Raw genomic sequence first — 18,894 nt, forward strand, 5'->3', positions numbered from 1 at the left:
CACCATCCTTGGTGTCAAGCGCCACCTCAATGGGTTGCCTACCAATAACAAACTGGCCATGGTAGGCAGGGAGAGCATACCGGTGGGAGCGCGGGGGTGCCCATTGTGGACCCTTAAGGCATAAACATTGATGCTGGTACTGCACTGCCTTCCGGGTATGTGTTTGAGTTCAGTCGCACAGGCAGGGGCAGCCTCCTGACTATCACCAGCTGGGTTCCACGAGGTGGTGACCTTCCTATAAAGTGGCGACCAGAACTGCACACAGTATTCTAGCTGTGGCCTCACCAAATCAAGACAACTCCAACATGACTTCCCAGCTTTTGTCATCTATCCCTGGAATGAGAAAAGCAAATGTCCCAAATGCCTTTTTCACCATCTTACTAACATGCCTTTGAGCTTTCAGAGATCTGTGGACAAACGCGCCAAGGTCCCTTTGTGCTTCAGGAACTTCCTAGTGTCATGTCGTTCACTGAATAATTCCTTAACAAATTACTCCTTCCAATGTGTATCGCCTCACACTTTTCAGGGTTAAATTCCATCTGCCACTTATCCGCCCATTTGACCATCCCGTCTATATCTTGCTGTAGCTGAAGATACACAATCTCACTGTTAACCTCCCGACCAATCTCTGTGTCATCGGCAAACTTACTCATCCTACCCCCCCAGTAGTGCTCCCTGTCTTTTAATTAAATGATAAATAATAGGGGACACAGCTCAGATCCCTGTCGTCACAACTGGACACTGGTTTCCAGTCACAAAGGCAGCCTTTTCTTATCCCCCTCCACAACTGAGCCAATTTTGAATCCACTTTATTAAAGTTACACTATATCCCATCTGCATTTGATTTCTTTATAATTCTCCCATGTGGGACCTTGTCAAAGGCTTTGGGAAATCCATTTCAACTCCATCAACTGCTCTACACAACTGGTCACCTTCTCAACAAATACTATCAAATTCGTTAGGCATGATCTCCCTCTGAATGTTGGCCCAGTCAATGATGTCCACATCCCATGAATGAATAACATCAAACATTTGGGACTGATTATCGAGCTGCACCGTTTACTCTGAATTCAGTGTTGAGTTTTTTTGATTCCTCTGTGGGACATGGCCATCACTGGCTGCTCAGCATTTCTTGCCCATCCCTAGTTGCCCTTGAACTGAATGGCTTGTTAGGCCATTTCAGAGGGCAGTTGAGAGTCAACCACATGACTGTGGCTCTGGAGTCACATGTAGGCCAGGCCGGGAAAGGAAGGTAGATTTCCTCCCCGAAAGGAAATTTGTGACCCGGGTGGGTTTTCCGACAATTGACAATGGTTTCATGGTCATCAGTAGATTCTTCATTCCAGATATTTTTTAATGAATTCAGATTCCACTATCTGCCGTGGTGGGATTCGAATCTGGATCCCCAGAACATTAGCTGAGTTTCTGGATTCATAGCATCGTGTTAATATCACTGGGCCATTGCCTCCCCTGCCTCCACTATTTTGAGGGTCACGAGTAGGCTTACATTAACATTGCAATGAAGCTACTGTGAAAATGTAGTCACCACATTCAGGTGCCTGTTCGGGGACACTGAGGGATAATTTAGCATGGCCAATACACCGAACAAGCATGTCTTTCAGACTGTGGGAGGAAACCGGAACACCCAGAGGAATCCCATGCAGACACAGAGAGAATGTGCAACTCTGCAAGGACAGTGACCCAAGCTGCGAATTGAACCTGGGTCCGTGGCGCAGTGAGGCAGCAGTGCTAACCACTGTGTCATCGTGCTACCCAGTTCTTTCCCCAGTACTGATGATTGGCCTGGATTAGAGAGATTTCATGGATTGAAAATAGTCACATCTTCTGTATTTCACTCATTCTCCAAATCCTTCTGTTCTGTTCATTGGTTTTTCTCTCTCTCGGGCTCAGTTGAAGATCTGATTTGCTGCATTTTCCTGAACTGAAACCTTTTCCATGTCTCAGCTGGTCAGACACACTGGGCAGAATTGAATCCCTAACGCCCGGGGTCCCAACGGCGGAGCAGGAATTGGCTAGCAATTCTGTTGGTGCATCAGGGATTGTCCGAGGGACACACCTGACAAAATCATGAGAAGCAGAGATTGGGTGGATAGTCAGAGGCTTTTTCCAAGGGTGGAAGAATCAACTACAAGAGGGCACAAGTCCGAGGTGAGGGGGTGAAGTTTCGAGAAGATGTGTAGAGGAAGTTTTTCACACAGAGAGTGATGGGTGCCTGGAACTCGCTGCTGGAGAAGGTGGTGGAATCAGGCACATTAGCAACATTCAAGGCGTATCTTGATAGACACATGAACGGGAGGTGAACAGAGAGATAGAAACTGCACATGGGAAACAAGTCATGGTCTAAATAAGGATTAATTGTTGCAGACTCGGTGGGCCAAAGGGCTTGTTCCTGTATTGTTCTTCGTTCCAATCCAACACTTTTTCTCCCACAGTAAAATGGAACATTTCCCCGGTCCGTTCCACACCAGGAACTTTTATTTTTCACCATAGTCTTTGATGTGGCACTTTATTAAATACCTTCAGGAAACCTAAGTACCGCACATCCACTGGTTCCCCTTTATTCACGGCACATTTTACTTCTTCAAACAACTCCAATAAATTGTTTAAGGTTGGGTGGGATTTTCTGGTCACTTGGGCTGGTGACCCTGAGCTTCCTGTGGTTTGTCATTTCAATCCCCCACCTTGCGGACACTCTGACCTTGCTGTCCTTGTCCTGTGACAGTGTTGGGATGAAGCTCTACGCGAGCTGGAGGAACAGCAGCTCCTCTTTCAAATGGACTCTCGACAACATTCTGGACTCAGCTCTGAGTTCAACAATTTCACATCAGACTCTCCACCTTCATTCCAGCTTTTCTGCTGCTTTCATTTTGTCTCATTGCTATCTTTATTCCTTCCTGTTCCATTCCGACAGTTGCCGGGTAACCAGTCCCACCTGGAGACATCTTGGGTACAATTATCACCAAAAAAAAGTTTCAGTTTATTTACTGGTGTGACAAGTGGGCTTACATTAACACTGCAATGAAGTTACTGTGGAAACCCCCTAGTCACCACACTCTGGTGCCTGTTCGGGTACACAGAGGGAGAATTTAGCCTGGCCAATGCACCCTAACCAGCACATCTTTCAGGCACTGAGAGGAAACCTTAGCACCCGGAGGAAACCCACGCAGACACGGGGAGAATGTGCAGACTCTGTACAGGCAGTGACCCAAGCTGGAAATTGAACCTGGGCCTCTGGCACTGTGAGGCAACAGTACTAACGACTGTGCCACCGTGCCAGTGCCCAATGGTCATGAACATGGTAGTTTTTGCCACCTGTGTTTTAGGAGAGCTCAGTTTAATGAATTTCTGGCACTCTGTACAGACAGGGGCTGTCAGGGGATTTACGCTGGTCGGTGTGGGGGGCTAATCCCACTCGAGAGGCGGGCAGCAGCGTGCTGAGGGGGCTACTGTGTGTGTATTCATCTCCCAGGCATCCCCTGGCCCCGAACTCCCCGGGGAGCCTCAATGGGCTCTCGTCCTTCCAGTGAGACCATCAGGTCTAGCCCACATTAATGGGGGACCAGACATGGCCCCCACTTGTGTAGACACTTGTTTGTCGTTTATATTAATGTGAATATCGGACGCATGATTAGATAGTTTGCCGATAACACCAAGATTGTTGGCACGGTGGACAGTGAGGAGAGTTCTCTCTGAGTGCAATGCAATCTCGATCAGTTGGGCCAGTGGGCTGACGAGTGGCAGATGGAGTTTAATTGAGGCAAATGCGAGATGATGCATTTTGGTAGATTGAACCAGGACAGGACTTACTCAGTTAATGGTAGGGCACTGGGGAGAGTTACAGAACAAAGACATCCAGGGGTATATGTTCATAGCTCCTTGAAAGTAGACAGAGTGGTGAAGAAGGCATTCGGCATGCTTGGTTTCATCGGTCAGAACATTGAATACAGGAGTTGGGACGTCTTATTGAAGTTGTACAAGACATTGGTAAGGCCATACTTGGAACACTGTGTGCAGTTCTGGTCACTCTATTAGAACATAAGAACATAAGAAATAGGAGCAGGAGTAGGCCATCTAGCCCTTCGAGCCTGCCCCGCCATTCAATAAGATCATGGCTGATCTGTCGTGTCTCAGTTCCACATTCCCGCCCTCTCCTCATAACCCTTAATCCCCTCGCTTATCAAAAACCCATCAACCCGCGTCTTAAAAATATTGAGCGAGGCAGCCTCCACCACTTCAACGGGCAGAGAATTCCAGAGATTCACCACCCTTTGAGTGAAGAAATTCTTTCTCAACTCTGTTCTAAAACGCCCCCCCTTTATCTTGAGGCTGTGCCCTCTAGCCCTACTGTCCTTTCTGAGCGGGAAGAGTCTCTCCACCTCTATCCTATCCATCCCATTCATCATCTTATACGTCTCAATGAGATCTCCCCTCATTCTTTTAAACTCTAACGAGTACAAGCCTAGTTTATTCAGCCTCTCCTCATAGCTCAACACCCTCAACTCCGGTATCAGCCTAGTAAACCTCCTCTGCACTCCCTCCAAGGCCAAAATATCCTTGCGTAAGTACGGCGCCCAAAACTGCACACAGTACTCCAGCTGCGGCCTCACCAATGCCCTATACAGCCGCAGCAAGACCTCCCTACTTTTATATTCAATCCCCCTCGCTATGAAGGCCAGCATCCCATTCGCCTTCCTGACCACCTGCTGCACCTGCAAGCTGGGTTTTTGCGACTCATGCACAAGGACCCCGAGGTCCCTCTGCACCGTCGCCTGCTGCAGTTTTTCGCCACGTAAGTAATAGTCCTTCCTACCATTATTCCTACCAAAGTGGACCACCTCGCACTTGCCAACATTAAACTCCATTTGCCAGTTCCTGGCCCATTCGCCCAGCCTATCTAGATCCTTCTGCAGACTCTCCACACCCTCCGTGCAATTTGCCGTTCCACCAATCTTGGAGTCATCAACAAATTTCGACACCATACACTCAGTTCCCTCCTCCAGATCATCTATATAAATGGTAAATAGCTGAGGCCCCAGCACCGACCCCTGGGGCACTCCACTAGTCATCAACCGCCAATCCGAATAGCACCCGTTGACCCCCACTGTCTGCCTCCTATTTGACAACCAGTCCTCTATCCACGCTAACACCCTACCCCCAGCTCCATGTCCCCTAACCTTCTGCAATAACCTCTTGTGAGGTACCTTGTCAAACGCCTTCTGAAAGTCAAGAAAGACCACATCCACCGGCTCTCCTCTATCCACCGCCCTAGACACATCCTCATAGAACTCCAGTAAATTTGTCAGACACGACTTCCCCTTAATGAAACCGTGCTGCGTCTGCTCTATCAAGCAATTCCCCTCAAGATGTCTCACTATTTCCTCCATGATGACGGATTCTAACATTTTACCTACAACAGACGTTAAACTAACCGGCCTATAATTCCCTGCCTTTTGCCTGCCACCCTTCTTAAACAATGGCGTAACATTAGCCGTTTTCCAATCTTCCGGCACTTCCCCGGAATCCAGCGACGTTTGGAAAATAACCACCAAGGCATCCACTATCACCTCCGCCATTTCTTTCAGAACCCTCGGATGCATTCCATCCGGTCCTGGGGACTTGTCCACAATCAGCACCTCCAGTCTGTCGAGCACCGCCTCTCTAGTAACAGTAATGTCATTGAGACCCTCCACTCCTACTACCTTTCCATCTCTAACATCCGGCAAATTATTCACATCCTTCTCCGTGAAGACCGAAACAAAAACGTTATTCAAGACCTCAGCCATTTCTCCATCCCCTACCACTAAGTCCCCCTTCTCATTCTCTAAGAGTCCAACTTTCACCCTCGCCAGCCTCTTCCTTTTTATATATTTATAAAAACTCTTGTTATCCTTTTTTATATTAAGCGCTAGCCCAGCTTCATAGTTTCTCCTACCCTTCTTTATCAAATTCTTTGTCAATCTTTGTTGACATTTAAACATTTAAACATTTAAAGAAGGCGGCTAAGAGGGGATCTTATTGAAACATATAAGATGATTAGAGGTTTAGATAGGGTGGATAGTGATAGCCTTTTTCCTCGGATGGAGAAAGCTAGCACGAGGGGGCATGGCTTTAAATTAAGGGGGGGTAGCTACAGGACGGATGTCAGGGGTAGGTTCTTTACCCAGCGGGTGGTGAGGGATTGGAATGCCCTGCCTGCTGCAGTTGTAAATGCGTCTAGTTTGGGGGCGTTTAAGAGATCTCTGGATAGGTTTATGGACGAAAAGGGATTGGTATAGGCTAGTGGGTCATTGTTTTTGTAACTGGTCGGCGCAACATCGTGGGCCGAAGGGCCTGTTCTGCGCTGTAATGTTCTATGTTCTATGTTCTATAATCCTCTTCTCGCCCACTGCTCTTAGCTACTCTAAACGCATCCGCTTTGAATTTAACACTTTCCTTCACCTCCTTTGTTATCCACGGCTTATTACCTCTCCTCCTACGGTCCTTTTTGACCATTGGAATAAATTTCTGCTGAGCACCAAGAAAGATCTCCTTAAAGATCCTCCACTGCTCCTCAGCAGACCTACCTTCCAACACGCTCCCCCAGTCCACATTCGCCAATTCCTCTCTCATCCTACCGTACTCCCCTCTGTTCAAACAAAGGACGCGTGTCCGGGAAACCACTTTCTCCTCCTTCATCTGCACCAGAAACTCCACCATACAATGATCACTCTCCCCAAGACGATCCTTAACCGCAAGGTCCCTAATTCTACCCGCCTCATTACATAACACCAGATCCAAGATAGCTCGCTCCCTCGTCGGCTCCAACACACACTGTTCAAGGAAACTATCCCGGCAGCATTCCAAGAACTCCTCCTGGAGCCCACCGTGTCCAACATGGGTCGACCAATCAATATGCAGATTGAAATCCCCCATAATGACGGCCGTCCCATTCCTGCACGCCGCACTTATTTGCGCGTTAACAGCCCGCCCCACCTCCAGATCATTATTCGGGGGCCTATAGATGACACCCACCAGCGTCTTCCTCCCTTTGCTGTTCCTAATCTCTACCCACAACGATTCCACGTTCTATTATAGAGAGGGTATTATTAAAATGGGAAGAGTGCAAAAAAGATTTACTGGGATGCTACTGGGACTCGATGGTTTGGGTTATAAGGAGAGGCTGGATAGACTGGGACTTGTTTCTCTGAAGCGTAGGAGGCTGAGGGGTGATCTTAGAGAGGTCTGTAAAATAATGAGGGGCACAGATCAGCGAGACAGTCAATATCTTTTCCCAAATGTAGGGGAGTCTAAAACTACAGGGCATCGGTTTAAGGTGAGAGGGGAGAGATACAAAAAGTGTCCAGAGGGGGAATTTTTTCTGGCAGAGGGTGGTGAGTGTCTGGAACAAGCTGCCAGAGGTAATAGTAGAGGCAGGATCATTTTGTCTTTTAAAAAGCATTTAGATAGTTCCATGGGCAATTGGCACTAGCGTGGGGTTTAAAACAAAAGGGCAGCATGGGCTAGTTGGGCCAAAGGGCCTGTTTCCATGCTGTAAATCTCTGTGACTCTGTGAACTGCACTGGCGGGGTGGGAAACTTTTGCTAACCCAGACGATTGGGTCCTGGGCTGAATAGATCCAGAGCAGCTCCTGAATGTTGGAATCAGCCTCACGCTCTTCCCCAGCGCCAGGCTGATAACATCCAATAAAATGGTCTGGGAAGATCGCCACTGGCTGGACGCTCGTCGCCAATCCCGTTTGTTTCCCTCCCGCTGACATTACCCGGCTCACTGAGCGACTCGAGCAGCGCAGCCGGCTGGGAAAATCGCACCCTTTCCGTTTCTTTACTCTCCCCATTCCCACTGTCTTTATCTTTTGTATCATGAAACCTTTCTCTGCCGCAGAGTGTCTGATTAAGGTTAACGGGTCGCTGACGGTGCCCCTTCGCTTCGGGAGAGGGGTACGGCAGGGCTGCCCCTTGTCCGGCCAACTCTATTCCGTGTGCGTGGAGCCCTTCCTGCGCCTCGCTGAGGTGCCTTATAGACCCCGAGAATCACATTTTGATTTGACTCGTTTTAAGTTTCCTTTGTTTCTGTTCGGGCCGTTCCCCCTCCTTTTGGGGAGCCGCCCCCTTTTTCTTTGTCCGAACGTAATTTAAGTTTGTTTGCTTGGATCAACCCACCCAAAAGAACGACTGGGATTCGAATGGAAATGTCAACTTTGCTGCATTTGGAAATAAAATTTTGACTCTGTAAAAAAAAATTAAAAAATACAGTCTATATCATTGGGAAAAAACAACCTGATTGGTTAAAAAAAGCCCCGGGGGGTGTGTGTGTGTAAATTGCTGTCAGCTGAGTGTGGGCTGTGTGTATAAAAGGTGTTACTTGGTGCCTCAAGGGATGCTTGAGTTGTTTGTTATGATGGGGGATTTTGGAGTGAGGGGTTTCTTCCCAGTGCTGGTGTTAGTTGGAGCTGTTTGTTGCTCTGATACGTGGCAACAGTTTCCATGGGGAATAGTCAAAGCCACCCCGAGGCCTCAGACACTCCCTCCTCCTGGGCCTCCCTTTGATTCCCATTTGCGTGTGTCTGAGGGTCAAGGTGTGTCTCCAGTGCAGAGTGTGAGGGTGCAGTGTGGAGAGGACAAGCTGCTGCTCAGGGTCCAGCTGGATTTATTTGGAACCAGGCACCTGGTTAAAGCTGCTGATCTGACCCTGGGGACAGCAGGTTGTCGGCCAACCAGGATCTACTCTCAGAACCACACTGTCCTCTTTGACTATGGGCTCCATGAGTGTGGCAGCAGATTGCAGGGAATGTGAATCCTCAAACTCTGCCTCTGAGCTGGGGCTGGAGGTTGTTCCCCACTCTTCACTCCAACACTTGGTCAGATCTCATTGATATTGAGGAGATAGCTGTCTCCTGCTTTCTAAAGGCCAAACTAGCTTTCTATTCAGGATTTGACTTTCACTGGTCTGAGTCTCTCCAACCCCATTGTTCTGGAAGCTTCTCTTTGCTTCCTCCCAGCTTTTCCTATTTTGAGGATTTTTCAGTTTGATTTCCCCCCTCATTCAGATCAACTCAACTGAGGGTTGAGTTTCAGTCCAGTTGAATAGAAATGGGTTGAATCTGAATGAAATGGGAGTTGAGATGGATTGGACTAAAGAGGAACTCCACACTTCCCACTTTCCCAGTCATTGGAATAAAAGGCTCCCTGATTCCAAACTGTGCTATTTCCCTGCTCCCAATTCCTGAGAACTTGTAGCTCCTTTTCCTGTGAACTGAAGCTTTTATTGAATCCCTTCCCTGTTAATTCTGGTCTTGTGCTAATGATCTCTCCTTGCAGCAAGGGCTGAGGTTGCATAGCAACACTGCTAACCAGATGAGGCCCTTCAGCCCGTTCCCCAGTCATTATGATCAGGACTGAGCTTCCCACAGCCTCCATGTTCCTGTCTTTACAACATGATTCCCTCAATGGCCAGAAAGAAATGCCTCTGTCCTGAATATCCTCAGTGAGTGACCATTCCCGGCTCTCTGGGGCTGGAGAGAATACCACAGACAGAGTTGTAGTGGAAGGGTCCTTTTCTAGCTGGAGGTCTGTCACCAGTGGTGTGCTGCAGGGCTCAGTACTGGGACCTCTTCTCTTTGTAATATATATAAATGACTTGGAAGGGAGTGTACGTGGTGTGATCAGCAAGTCTGCAGATGACCCCAATATGGCAGGATTGGTGGATAGTGAGGAGGAGTGTCAGGTGACACAGCAGGATATAGATAGGCTGGTATATTGGGCAGATAGATGGCAGATGGGATTCAATCCTGACAAATGAGGTGATGCATTTTGGAAGGAATAGTGTAGGGAGCAGTTACATGATAAAAGGTAGACCAATTCAGAGTATAGAAATGCAGAGGGACCTGGGAGTGCAAGTGCACAAGTCTCTGAAGGCGGTAAGCCAGGCGGAGAAGGTTGGGAAGGAAGCTTATGGAATGCTAGCCTTTGTAGAGCGGGGTATAGAGTATAAGCGCTGGTGTCTGATGCTACAGTTGTACAGAACGTTGGTTAGACCGCATTTGGAGTACTGTGTCCAGTTCTGGTCACCTTTCCACCAGAAGGACCTGGAGAGAGTGCAGAGGAGGTTTACCAGGATGCTGCCTGGTATGGAAGGACTGGTTATGAGGTAAGATTGGGTAAACTGGGGCTCTTCTCCTTAGAAAGACGGAGATTAAGGGGGGATCTGATAGAGGTGTATAAAATAATGAAGGGTATAGATAGAGTCAACAGTGGCAGGCTTTTTCCTAGACTGGAGACAAATATCAGAAGGGGTCACGATCTAAGGGTGAGGGGGGGAGAAGTATAATTTGGATACTAGAGGGAGGTTCTTCACACAGGGTCATGGGGGTATGGAATGCACTACAAAGTAAGGTGGTGGAGGCAGGCACACTGGACTTGTTTAAGGTTTCCTTAGATAGGCACATGAGTGAAACAGGGATGGAGGGTTATAAGGAGACGGTTTTAAAAAGGGTCAGAGCCTCGGGACGATACTGGAAATGTAATACTACATGTTAATGTTTTGTCTCTTTTAATTCACAGGTGTGTCGGTCCACCTTGTTGTCAAACGAGGGGCATGCACACGGTGGGTCGTGCGTGGGCTGCTCTTGGATGTTTCGAGAGTGGCCTAGTACTTTGTGTCGATGTGTGTGCTTAAACCTGGACCAGCAGATGGGCACCACAACAGCTCAGTGACTATCACTGATTGCTGTGCAGATACATGGATTTGGGCCGGTGTCTGTGGGAGTTTGCACATTCTCCCTGTGGTTGCGTGGGTTTCCTCCGGGTGCTCCGGTTTCCTCCCACACCCCAAAGATGTGCTGTTAGGCTGATTGGTGTAACAAATTGTCCCTACACTATTCTCCCCTGAATCTGGTTACAATAGGGGTACCATTCACATACACACGGGGCAAGGTAGGTGTAGGAAAATGCTTTAAGATGGCAGTATGGGCTCGTTGGGCCGAAGGGCCTGTTTCCCGTGCCGGGCTGTTCTTTGTTCTTTGTTCTTTGATTCATTCGCTGCCGGATGGAGAAATTCCTGACCACGTTAATCCTAAATGACTGACCCCTGTCCTGAGATGACTCTCTCCTTTTCTCTTTCCCCCCTCCCCTGTAAGAAGTCTGACAACACCAGGTTTAAGTCCAACCAATTTATTTATTAGTAAACTCAAGCTTTTGAGATTTGCCCCTTCATCAGGTGAATGCAGAGTTCTGGCCTCAGACAGAGCATATAAAGCACAGACAGTTTACAGATTACTGATTAGAATGTGAATCTTTACAACTAACCTGCTGTTCAAGTCTTAAAGAGGCCGACAATGTGAGTGGAAAGAGCATTAAGCCCAGGTTAAAGAGATGCGCAATGTCTCCAGACAGGACAGTGAGGTTATGCAAACCCAGGCAAGTCATGGGGGTGAGATAGTGCGGCATGAACCCAAGATCCCTGTTGAGGCTGTCCTCGTGTGTGGAACTTGGCTATCAGTCTCTGCTCAGCGACTCTGCGCTGTTGTGTTGTGAAGGCTGCTTTGGAGAACGCTTAACCAAAGGTCAGAGGCCAAATGCCCGTGACCTCTAGTGTTTGCCAACAGGAAGGGAACAGTCTTGCCTGGTGATTGTCAAGCGATGTTCGTTCATCTGTTGTCGTAGCGTCTGCATGGTCTCCCCAATGTACCATGCTTTGGGACATCCTTTCCTGCAACGTATCAGGTAGACAACATTGACTGAGTTGCAAGAGTATTTCCCGTGTACCTGGTGGATGGTATTCTCACATGTGATGTCATCCATGTCGATGATCCGGCATGTCTTGCAGAGGTTGCTGTGACAGGGTTGTGTGGGGTTGTGGTCACTGTTCTCCTGAAGGCTGGGTAGTTTGTGAACAATAGCCTGTTTGTAACCTGGTGTTGTCAGACTTCTTACTGTGTTTACCCCAGTCCAACATTGGCATCTCCATCATGATGACTCCGCCACAACAGACTCTTGCCAGCCTGGGGAGGAGGGGGGCACAGCCTCTTCACACTGACCCTGTCAATCCCCCCCCGAAGAATTGTTCTAATGGGATGAGTTCATTGTTAACCCCAGTGTAGAACATTCTCATTTCACATCAGTTCTTCATTCCTTAAGCTGCTGTCTTTCAGATGAGTGGAGATTTCCTGATCTACAGCACCCACCTGAGCCACAGCCCAGAGTATCGTGGATCTGTTATTGTGAGAACCAATGGAGCTGTCGTTCCCATTGAGTGTCGTTATTTGAGGTGAGAATCTTTCCTCGATTGTCAATAAGAACTCCAGCTGCTCGTGACCTCTGACCTTGTCCTAAAATGGCTCCACTGTCTTTCCAGGAAGGGCAATGTGAGCAGTGACCCCATCAAACCCACCTGGATCCCATTCAGCTCCACCAGGTCTGGAGAAGGGCATCTGTCATTCTCACTGCGCCTGATGAATGGTATGTGATGGGTGGATAGTGAGTGATTTCCTGTCCTCACTCACTGGGAGTTATACCCACTGTCTCCAACCCTTGTCCTCTTGTCCTTCAGGTGACTGGCTTACAGAGCGCACTTCGACTGTCTACTACCTGGGTGAGCTCATTCACATTGAGGCCTCTGTTTCAATGAGCAACCACATGGCCCTGAAGCTCTACATTGACCGCTGTGTAGCTACATTGAGGCCAGGCCAGGACTCCAGGCCCAGTTACAGCATCATTGACTCCAATGGGTAAGGAGCTCTCTGCTTTCTCCAGCTCCTCCCATCACAATGGCTTCTCTGGATTCACTTCATGTCTCTTTTCCCATCTTTCTTCAGTTGCCTCCTGGACAGCAAAGCTGAGGATTCCTTTTCAACCTTTGTGTTGCCAGGAGAGGAGCGGGAGGTGGATAAGCTCCGCTTTGACCTGGATGCCTTCCGCTTCTTTGGGGATGAGCGTTCCTTGGTAAGTGGAAGCTGATCATTGGGCTCTCCATGTTGGGAGGGAGTCACTCAATAAGCACTTGTGTTGAATGTGTCCCTCAGATTTTCATCACCTGTCACCTGAGAGTTGTTCCAGTGGATCGGAGAGATTCCAGGAACAAAGCTTGTACTTGGCAGAAGATGCAGAATGTGTGAGTTCCCCCTCTCTCCCTCAGGAATGTGTTTGTGTGGAGAAATGATGCACAACCTGGTTGACTGATTTCTCTTGTTTAGCTGGACCCCATTGGAGGAATCGAGCTTTGACATTTGTGCCTGTTGCCATGTGGGGAACTGTGGGACCACAAGGGATTTGGGATTTGGATCCAGGGGAAGGAGAGATCTTGTAGCTGAAGCTGGTAGGACATTGATCCTCGAGATGTGGGAGCTCCCCCCTTCCCTCTCTCTAACTGGAATGGTTGATATTGCAGAGAGTGAAGCTGGATTGAAGTGGGAGGCTGAGGCCTCACTTGGACCCCTGCCCATTCTGGATACTGATGGGACCAAGCTGGCAACAGCCTCCCTGAATGAGGCTGAGGGAAGGATGGAGGAGAGGTCTCCAGGGGGTGAGTTGGCTGTCTGCTGGTTTCCATTTCCCCCTCAGTGTTAGCTTCACTAACCATTGGTTTCTCATTGCTTTGTAGGTGTGGAGTCTGAGGTGGTCCTGATTGTGAGCCTGACTGTGACAGCTGTCTCTCTGATCTCTGCTTCATTGATCACCTTGTTCCTGTACAGGAAACACAAACAAACTCTGTTCAACCAGTCATCAAATGATCAATAAAGCACCGCCTCCTTGTTTCTAGTGTCTGGGAGCTGATTGGTCAATGCATCCTCCATCTTAGTTCAATGGCTCCATGGGACTGATGGCTGGGCTGAGCCAATCCCAGCACAGAACTGGGCCTGCTGAGTGATTGGTTTACTGAGGGTTGAGAGAGAAACACTAACTCTCTGGATTTGATGGGCTGCTGCTGGTTTTCTGTCTGTTTCAGAGCCCAGTGTAGGGGAGGGGGTGTGATCAGGTCTGGGGGTGTCCATGTGGAGCTGAGGGTGCTTCATCTCTCCCCTGGTGATCACACCCTGGAGAGGGGCAGATCACTAAACCAGTTGTCCTCCCTGGCTGCTGAACTCTGTTCACTCAGGGATGCAGAGATGAGGAATTGACCTGGGAGGATGTTCTGCTGATCAAGCTGGCTGAGTCCTATTGGGTAGAACTGCTGGACTGTCTGTGACATGAGGGAGAAAGCGACCTCTCCACATCCTCCCCAATCTCCCTGCCACAGATACATCTGCCCATTACAGCTTTGGTTCAAGTGTCCATCCACAATCCCTTCACATGGCCCATTGCTGGCTGACATTAGCACTCTGCTAAATTGAGATGATTACAAATCTAGCAATTGTTCTGGTGTGGGAGCACTATCTGCATGGCACACAGTGGAAGCAGCCTGCAGGATGACACTAAGCAATCTCCCAAATCAATGGATCAGGTAAACGCCCTGCATTCTGACGATGAAATCAGTCAGATATAAAGCACAAACAGGCCCTTCAGCTCAACTTGCAAATGGGACTAGTTCAGTTCAGGAAACCTGATAGTATCCATGGATCAGTGTTTGTCCCATATCCCTCTTAACCTTCCCCATCCATATACCTGTCACCTGCCTTTGAAATGTTGTAATTGTACCCATCTCCTCTGGCAGCTTGTTCTATATACACAACACCCTCTGGAAAAGGTTGCTCCTACCCTGGAGAAAAGACCTTGACTATATATCTTATTTCTGCCCCTTGTGATTTTATAAACCTTTAAGGTCACCCCTCATTCTCCTAGGCCCCCATGTGTCTTTTTCACTGGGCTCTCACAGTCCTACCATGAAGTCAGCAAGGAGAGACAGCAACACTGGTGCCTACCAAAGGCTTGTCCTTAACCCCTTACTATACTCAGGCAGCATGGTGGCAGTGATCTCAATTCCATTCAGTCTCAGTTGACAGTCTGTGTGGAGTTTGCACATTCTCCTACAGGCCAAAGGTGTGCGGTTTGAGTTGGCTGGCCACACTGAATTGCCTCTTAGCCCCTGACCCTAACAGGGTAAATATGCAAGGTTTTGTGGTTCGGACCTGAGTGGGATTGTCAGTGCAAGCTTGATGGGCTGAATGTGAGGTAATGCATTTTGGAAGGTCTAAAACAGATAAGAAATATACAGTAAATGGCAGAACCCTTCAGAGTATTGATAGACAAAGGGATCTGGGTGTCTCGGTAGACAGGTCACTGAAAGTGGCAATGCAGGTGGAGAAGGTAGTCAAGAAGTCATACGGCATGCTTGCCTTCATCGGCTGGGGCACTGAGTTTAAAAATTGGCAAGTCATATTGCAGCTTTATAGAACCTTACTTAGGGTGAACTTGGAATATAGTGTTGAATTCTGGTCACCAGACTAACAGAAGGATGTGGAGGCTTCGGAGAGGATTCAGAAAAGATTTCCCAGGATTTGGGGCAGTTGGATAAACTGGGTAGTTCTCCTAGTATGACAGGGGTTGATGGGAGACCTGATTGAAGTCTACAAGATTGAGACATGGTCAGAGTGGATCGTCAGAAGCTTTTTCCTGGGGTGGAAGGGTCAGTTACTCGGGGATACAGGGTTAAGGGGCAAGGTTTAAAGGAGATGTACAAGGCACATTTTTTTTAGAGTCGTGGGTGCCTGGAACCTGTTGCTGGGGGAAATAGTGGATGGAGATATTGTAGTGACTTTTATGGGGTGTCTTGACAAATACATGGGATGGGAATAAAGGGATAAAGTCCCCAGAAGGGTAGGGGTTTCGTTCAGTCGGGCAGCATGTTTGGTGCAGGATTGGAGAGCCAAAGGGCCTGTTCCTATGCTGTAATGTTCTTTGTTCTTGGAATGGATTCCTTCTGCATTGTAGGGTTTCTATACTCATACCGAGCTGTGACAAAATTTCTCTCCTCCACCCCCTGAACTGACTCCATTCTGAAATTTGCTAATGGCCCTGCTGTACTGGGTTAGAGCTCAAACCATGAGTGCACTGGAAAGAACATTGGTGCGACGACAGTCTCTCAATGTCAGTAAAACTGAGGAGAGAGTCATCAACTTGCAGTGTAGTGGAGGACAGGCCCCGTCTCCATCAACAGGAATCAAGTGATCTCCATTAATTTGTTACTTTACTTGCTACTCACAGTAGAGGGAGCACTGTTCCAGAACTTTCCAGCAGAGCATGTGGCAAGCAAGGATTCTTCTGAAGTTGGTTATACGGAAATCTTTGTTTTAACTGGTGCTTTGGATGGTGGTGGTTGCTACGTGGAAAATTATACATTTAAAAAGCATCCGGACACAGAGAGAGAGAGAGACGTACATCACAGAAATGTAGATTGACAGGATTTTAGATGGAGGATCCATCTCTTGCTGACGTGACACTAAACATATCGATGTAAATGAGGAATAACAAGAGAGAATCATAGAATCCTACAGTGCGGAAGGAGGCCATTTAGCCCATCGAGCCTGCACCAACTACAATCCCTCACAGACCCTATCCCCGTAACCCCATGCATTGACCCTCGTCGTCCCCCTGACACTAAGGGGCAATTTACCACGGCCAATCCACCTAACCTGCACATCTTTGGGTTGTGGGAGGAAACCGGAGCACCCAGTGGAAACCCACGCAGACACAGGGAAAATGTGCCAACTCCATACAGACAGTGACCCAAGGCCTGAATTGAACCCGGGCCCCTGGCGCTCTGAGGCTGCAGGGCTAACCACTGTGCCACTGTGCTGACACTGATGTGGCCATTCAATCTCCCCACTTCCACACAACATAGAACATTCCAGCACAGTACAGGCCCTTCGGCCCACGATGTTGCACCGACCTGTGAAACCAATCTAAAGCCCATCTAACCTACACTATTCCAATATCATCCATATGTTTATCCAATGACCATTTAAATGCCCTTAATGTTGGCGAGTCCACTACTATTGCAGGCAGGGCATTCCACTCCCTTATTACTCTCTGAGTAAAGAACCTACCTCTGACATCTGTCCTATATCTATCACCCCTCCATTTAAAGCTATGACCCCTCATGCTGGCCATCTCCATCTGAGGAAAAAGACTCACACTGTCCACCCTATCTAATCCTCTGATCATCTTTTATGCCTCTATTAACCTTCTTCTCTCTCACAAAAATAGCCTCAAGTCAATCAGCCTTTCCTCATAAGACCTTCCCACCAAACCAGGCAACATCCTTGTAAATCTGCTCTGCACTCTTTCCAATGCTTCCATATCCTTTCAATAATGTGACGACCTGAAGTGTGGGATACTCCAAGTGCGGCTGCACCAGAGTTTCGGACAGCTGCAACATGACCTCACGGCTCCGAAACTCAATCCCTCTCCCAATAAAAGCTAACACACCGTACGCCTTCTTAACAACCCGATCAACCTGGGTGCCAACTTTCAGGGATCTATGCACATGGACACCGAGATCTCTCTATTCATCCACACTGCCAAGTATCTTACCATTAGCCCAGTACTCTGTATTCCTGTTGCTCCTTCCAAAGTGAATCATTTCACAGTTTTCCGCAGTGATGAGAAAGGTGATGAAAGCTGATGAGTAGTGTGTGCGCATTCACATGACCAAACATCCAAACAGTGGCCTGGCTTTAAGGAAATCTATTGGTCGTCTCATGCTTCAGAAATGAGCCAGACGCTCACAGAGAAGCTGCTCTCGCTTCCTGCCCATGACCCCTGACCCCGGCTTTCAGAATTTCCACGGCTAAGATCAGAATTATGGAAAAGAATTCCGCTTTCCTTCCCTGTCCTGCTTCTCAAATTGAGGAATTTGGGATTTTTCCCGAATGGTGCCCACTGTTGGCAATGAATGCCGGGTGGTACGGTGGCACAATGTTTAGCACTGCTGCCTCACAATGACAGGGACACGGTTTTGATTCCAGCCTTGGTGACTGTGTAGAGTTTACGCGTTCTCCCTGTGTCTGTGTGGGTTTCCTCCGCGTGCTCTGGCTTCATCCCAGATTTGTGGGTAAGGTGCATTGGCCATGCTAAATTACCTCTCAGGGTCAGGGGGACAAGCATGGTAAATACATGGGGTTACAGGTATAGGGTCTGGGTGTGATTGTTATAGGTGCAAAATAAAATAAAGGTGTATCGCTGTTGAACCTGACCCTGAGTCCGTAGTGAACGTGTTTGCCCACTCGCGCCAACAATTGGGGGCTCATCCGTCTCCTGGCACTGGGTGAGTATCTTCAGTCATTTCATCAAATCCGTGGAATATTCGTGTTCCAGCGTCAGAGCGGTGTTCCAGTAGGATTATCCTCACCATGTGCCTGTGTTGATATCAAAGGGAAAGGCCGCTGGAAACACTGGTCACAGTTAAAGGTGTACCACCCCGGGGGGGTGCGGGAGACAGGACAGACCGACCGTAGGGATGAGGATAGTCCGTGGACATAAACAGGCCACGTATCGACCCCTAACTAACCACCTCTATCCACACAGCGGAGATCGAATTAACAACCTTCATTTCTAGAATGGAGGAGAGCCACACGCCAGCCATGGCTCTGATATAGGTATATAGGTGTAGGTGCCTGCTTAAGTAAGTGAGTTAAGAAAAATTAGGTAATGCTGAGAATCTAATAGCTGGCGGCCACCAGGTTTTGTGTACCCTTCCCACCCCCTCTCCAAGACAATGTTAACCACTAGGAGGATGGCCCTATCTATCATCTTCTTGACAAGTGTCGCCTTCCAGGGACACAACACCAATCAACGGTCCCACGGAATAATATTCAATACGTCCGAGGTGTTGTGCGTGCCGGCAGCACCATTCCCCGGGGACAATAGAATGTATTCCAATGCATGGCGACAAGTCCACCCGGGTCTCAATGTGATCTGCTTCACTTGCACACTGCGTATG

The 18,894-nt window shown here is 48.4% G+C and overlaps 1 protein-coding gene across 1 annotated transcript; it reads left to right on the forward strand.

The window, feature by feature from the left end:
- The first annotated feature begins 8,397 nt into the window (after positions 1–8,397).
- LOC145360950 (zona pellucida sperm-binding protein 3-like) lies at positions 8,398–13,754 on the forward strand. Its single transcript, XM_080216455.1, has 9 exons — positions 8,398–8,810; positions 12,175–12,285; positions 12,373–12,476; positions 12,568–12,745; positions 12,833–12,959; positions 13,040–13,128; positions 13,211–13,332; positions 13,405–13,539; positions 13,618–13,754. Exons 1-9 carry the CDS (start codon positions 8,398–8,400, stop codon positions 13,752–13,754), a joined length of 1,416 nt encoding a protein of 471 aa, XP_080072581.1.
- The last annotated feature ends 5,140 nt before the right edge of the window (positions 13,755–18,894 follow it).

Source organism: Carcharhinus amblyrhynchos, chromosome 33 (assembly GCF_965287045.1).
Source record: "Carcharhinus amblyrhynchos chromosome 33, sCarAmb.v2.hapA, whole genome shotgun sequence".
Classification (NCBI taxonomy): Eukaryota; Metazoa; Chordata; class Chondrichthyes; order Carcharhiniformes; family Carcharhinidae; genus Carcharhinus; species Carcharhinus amblyrhynchos.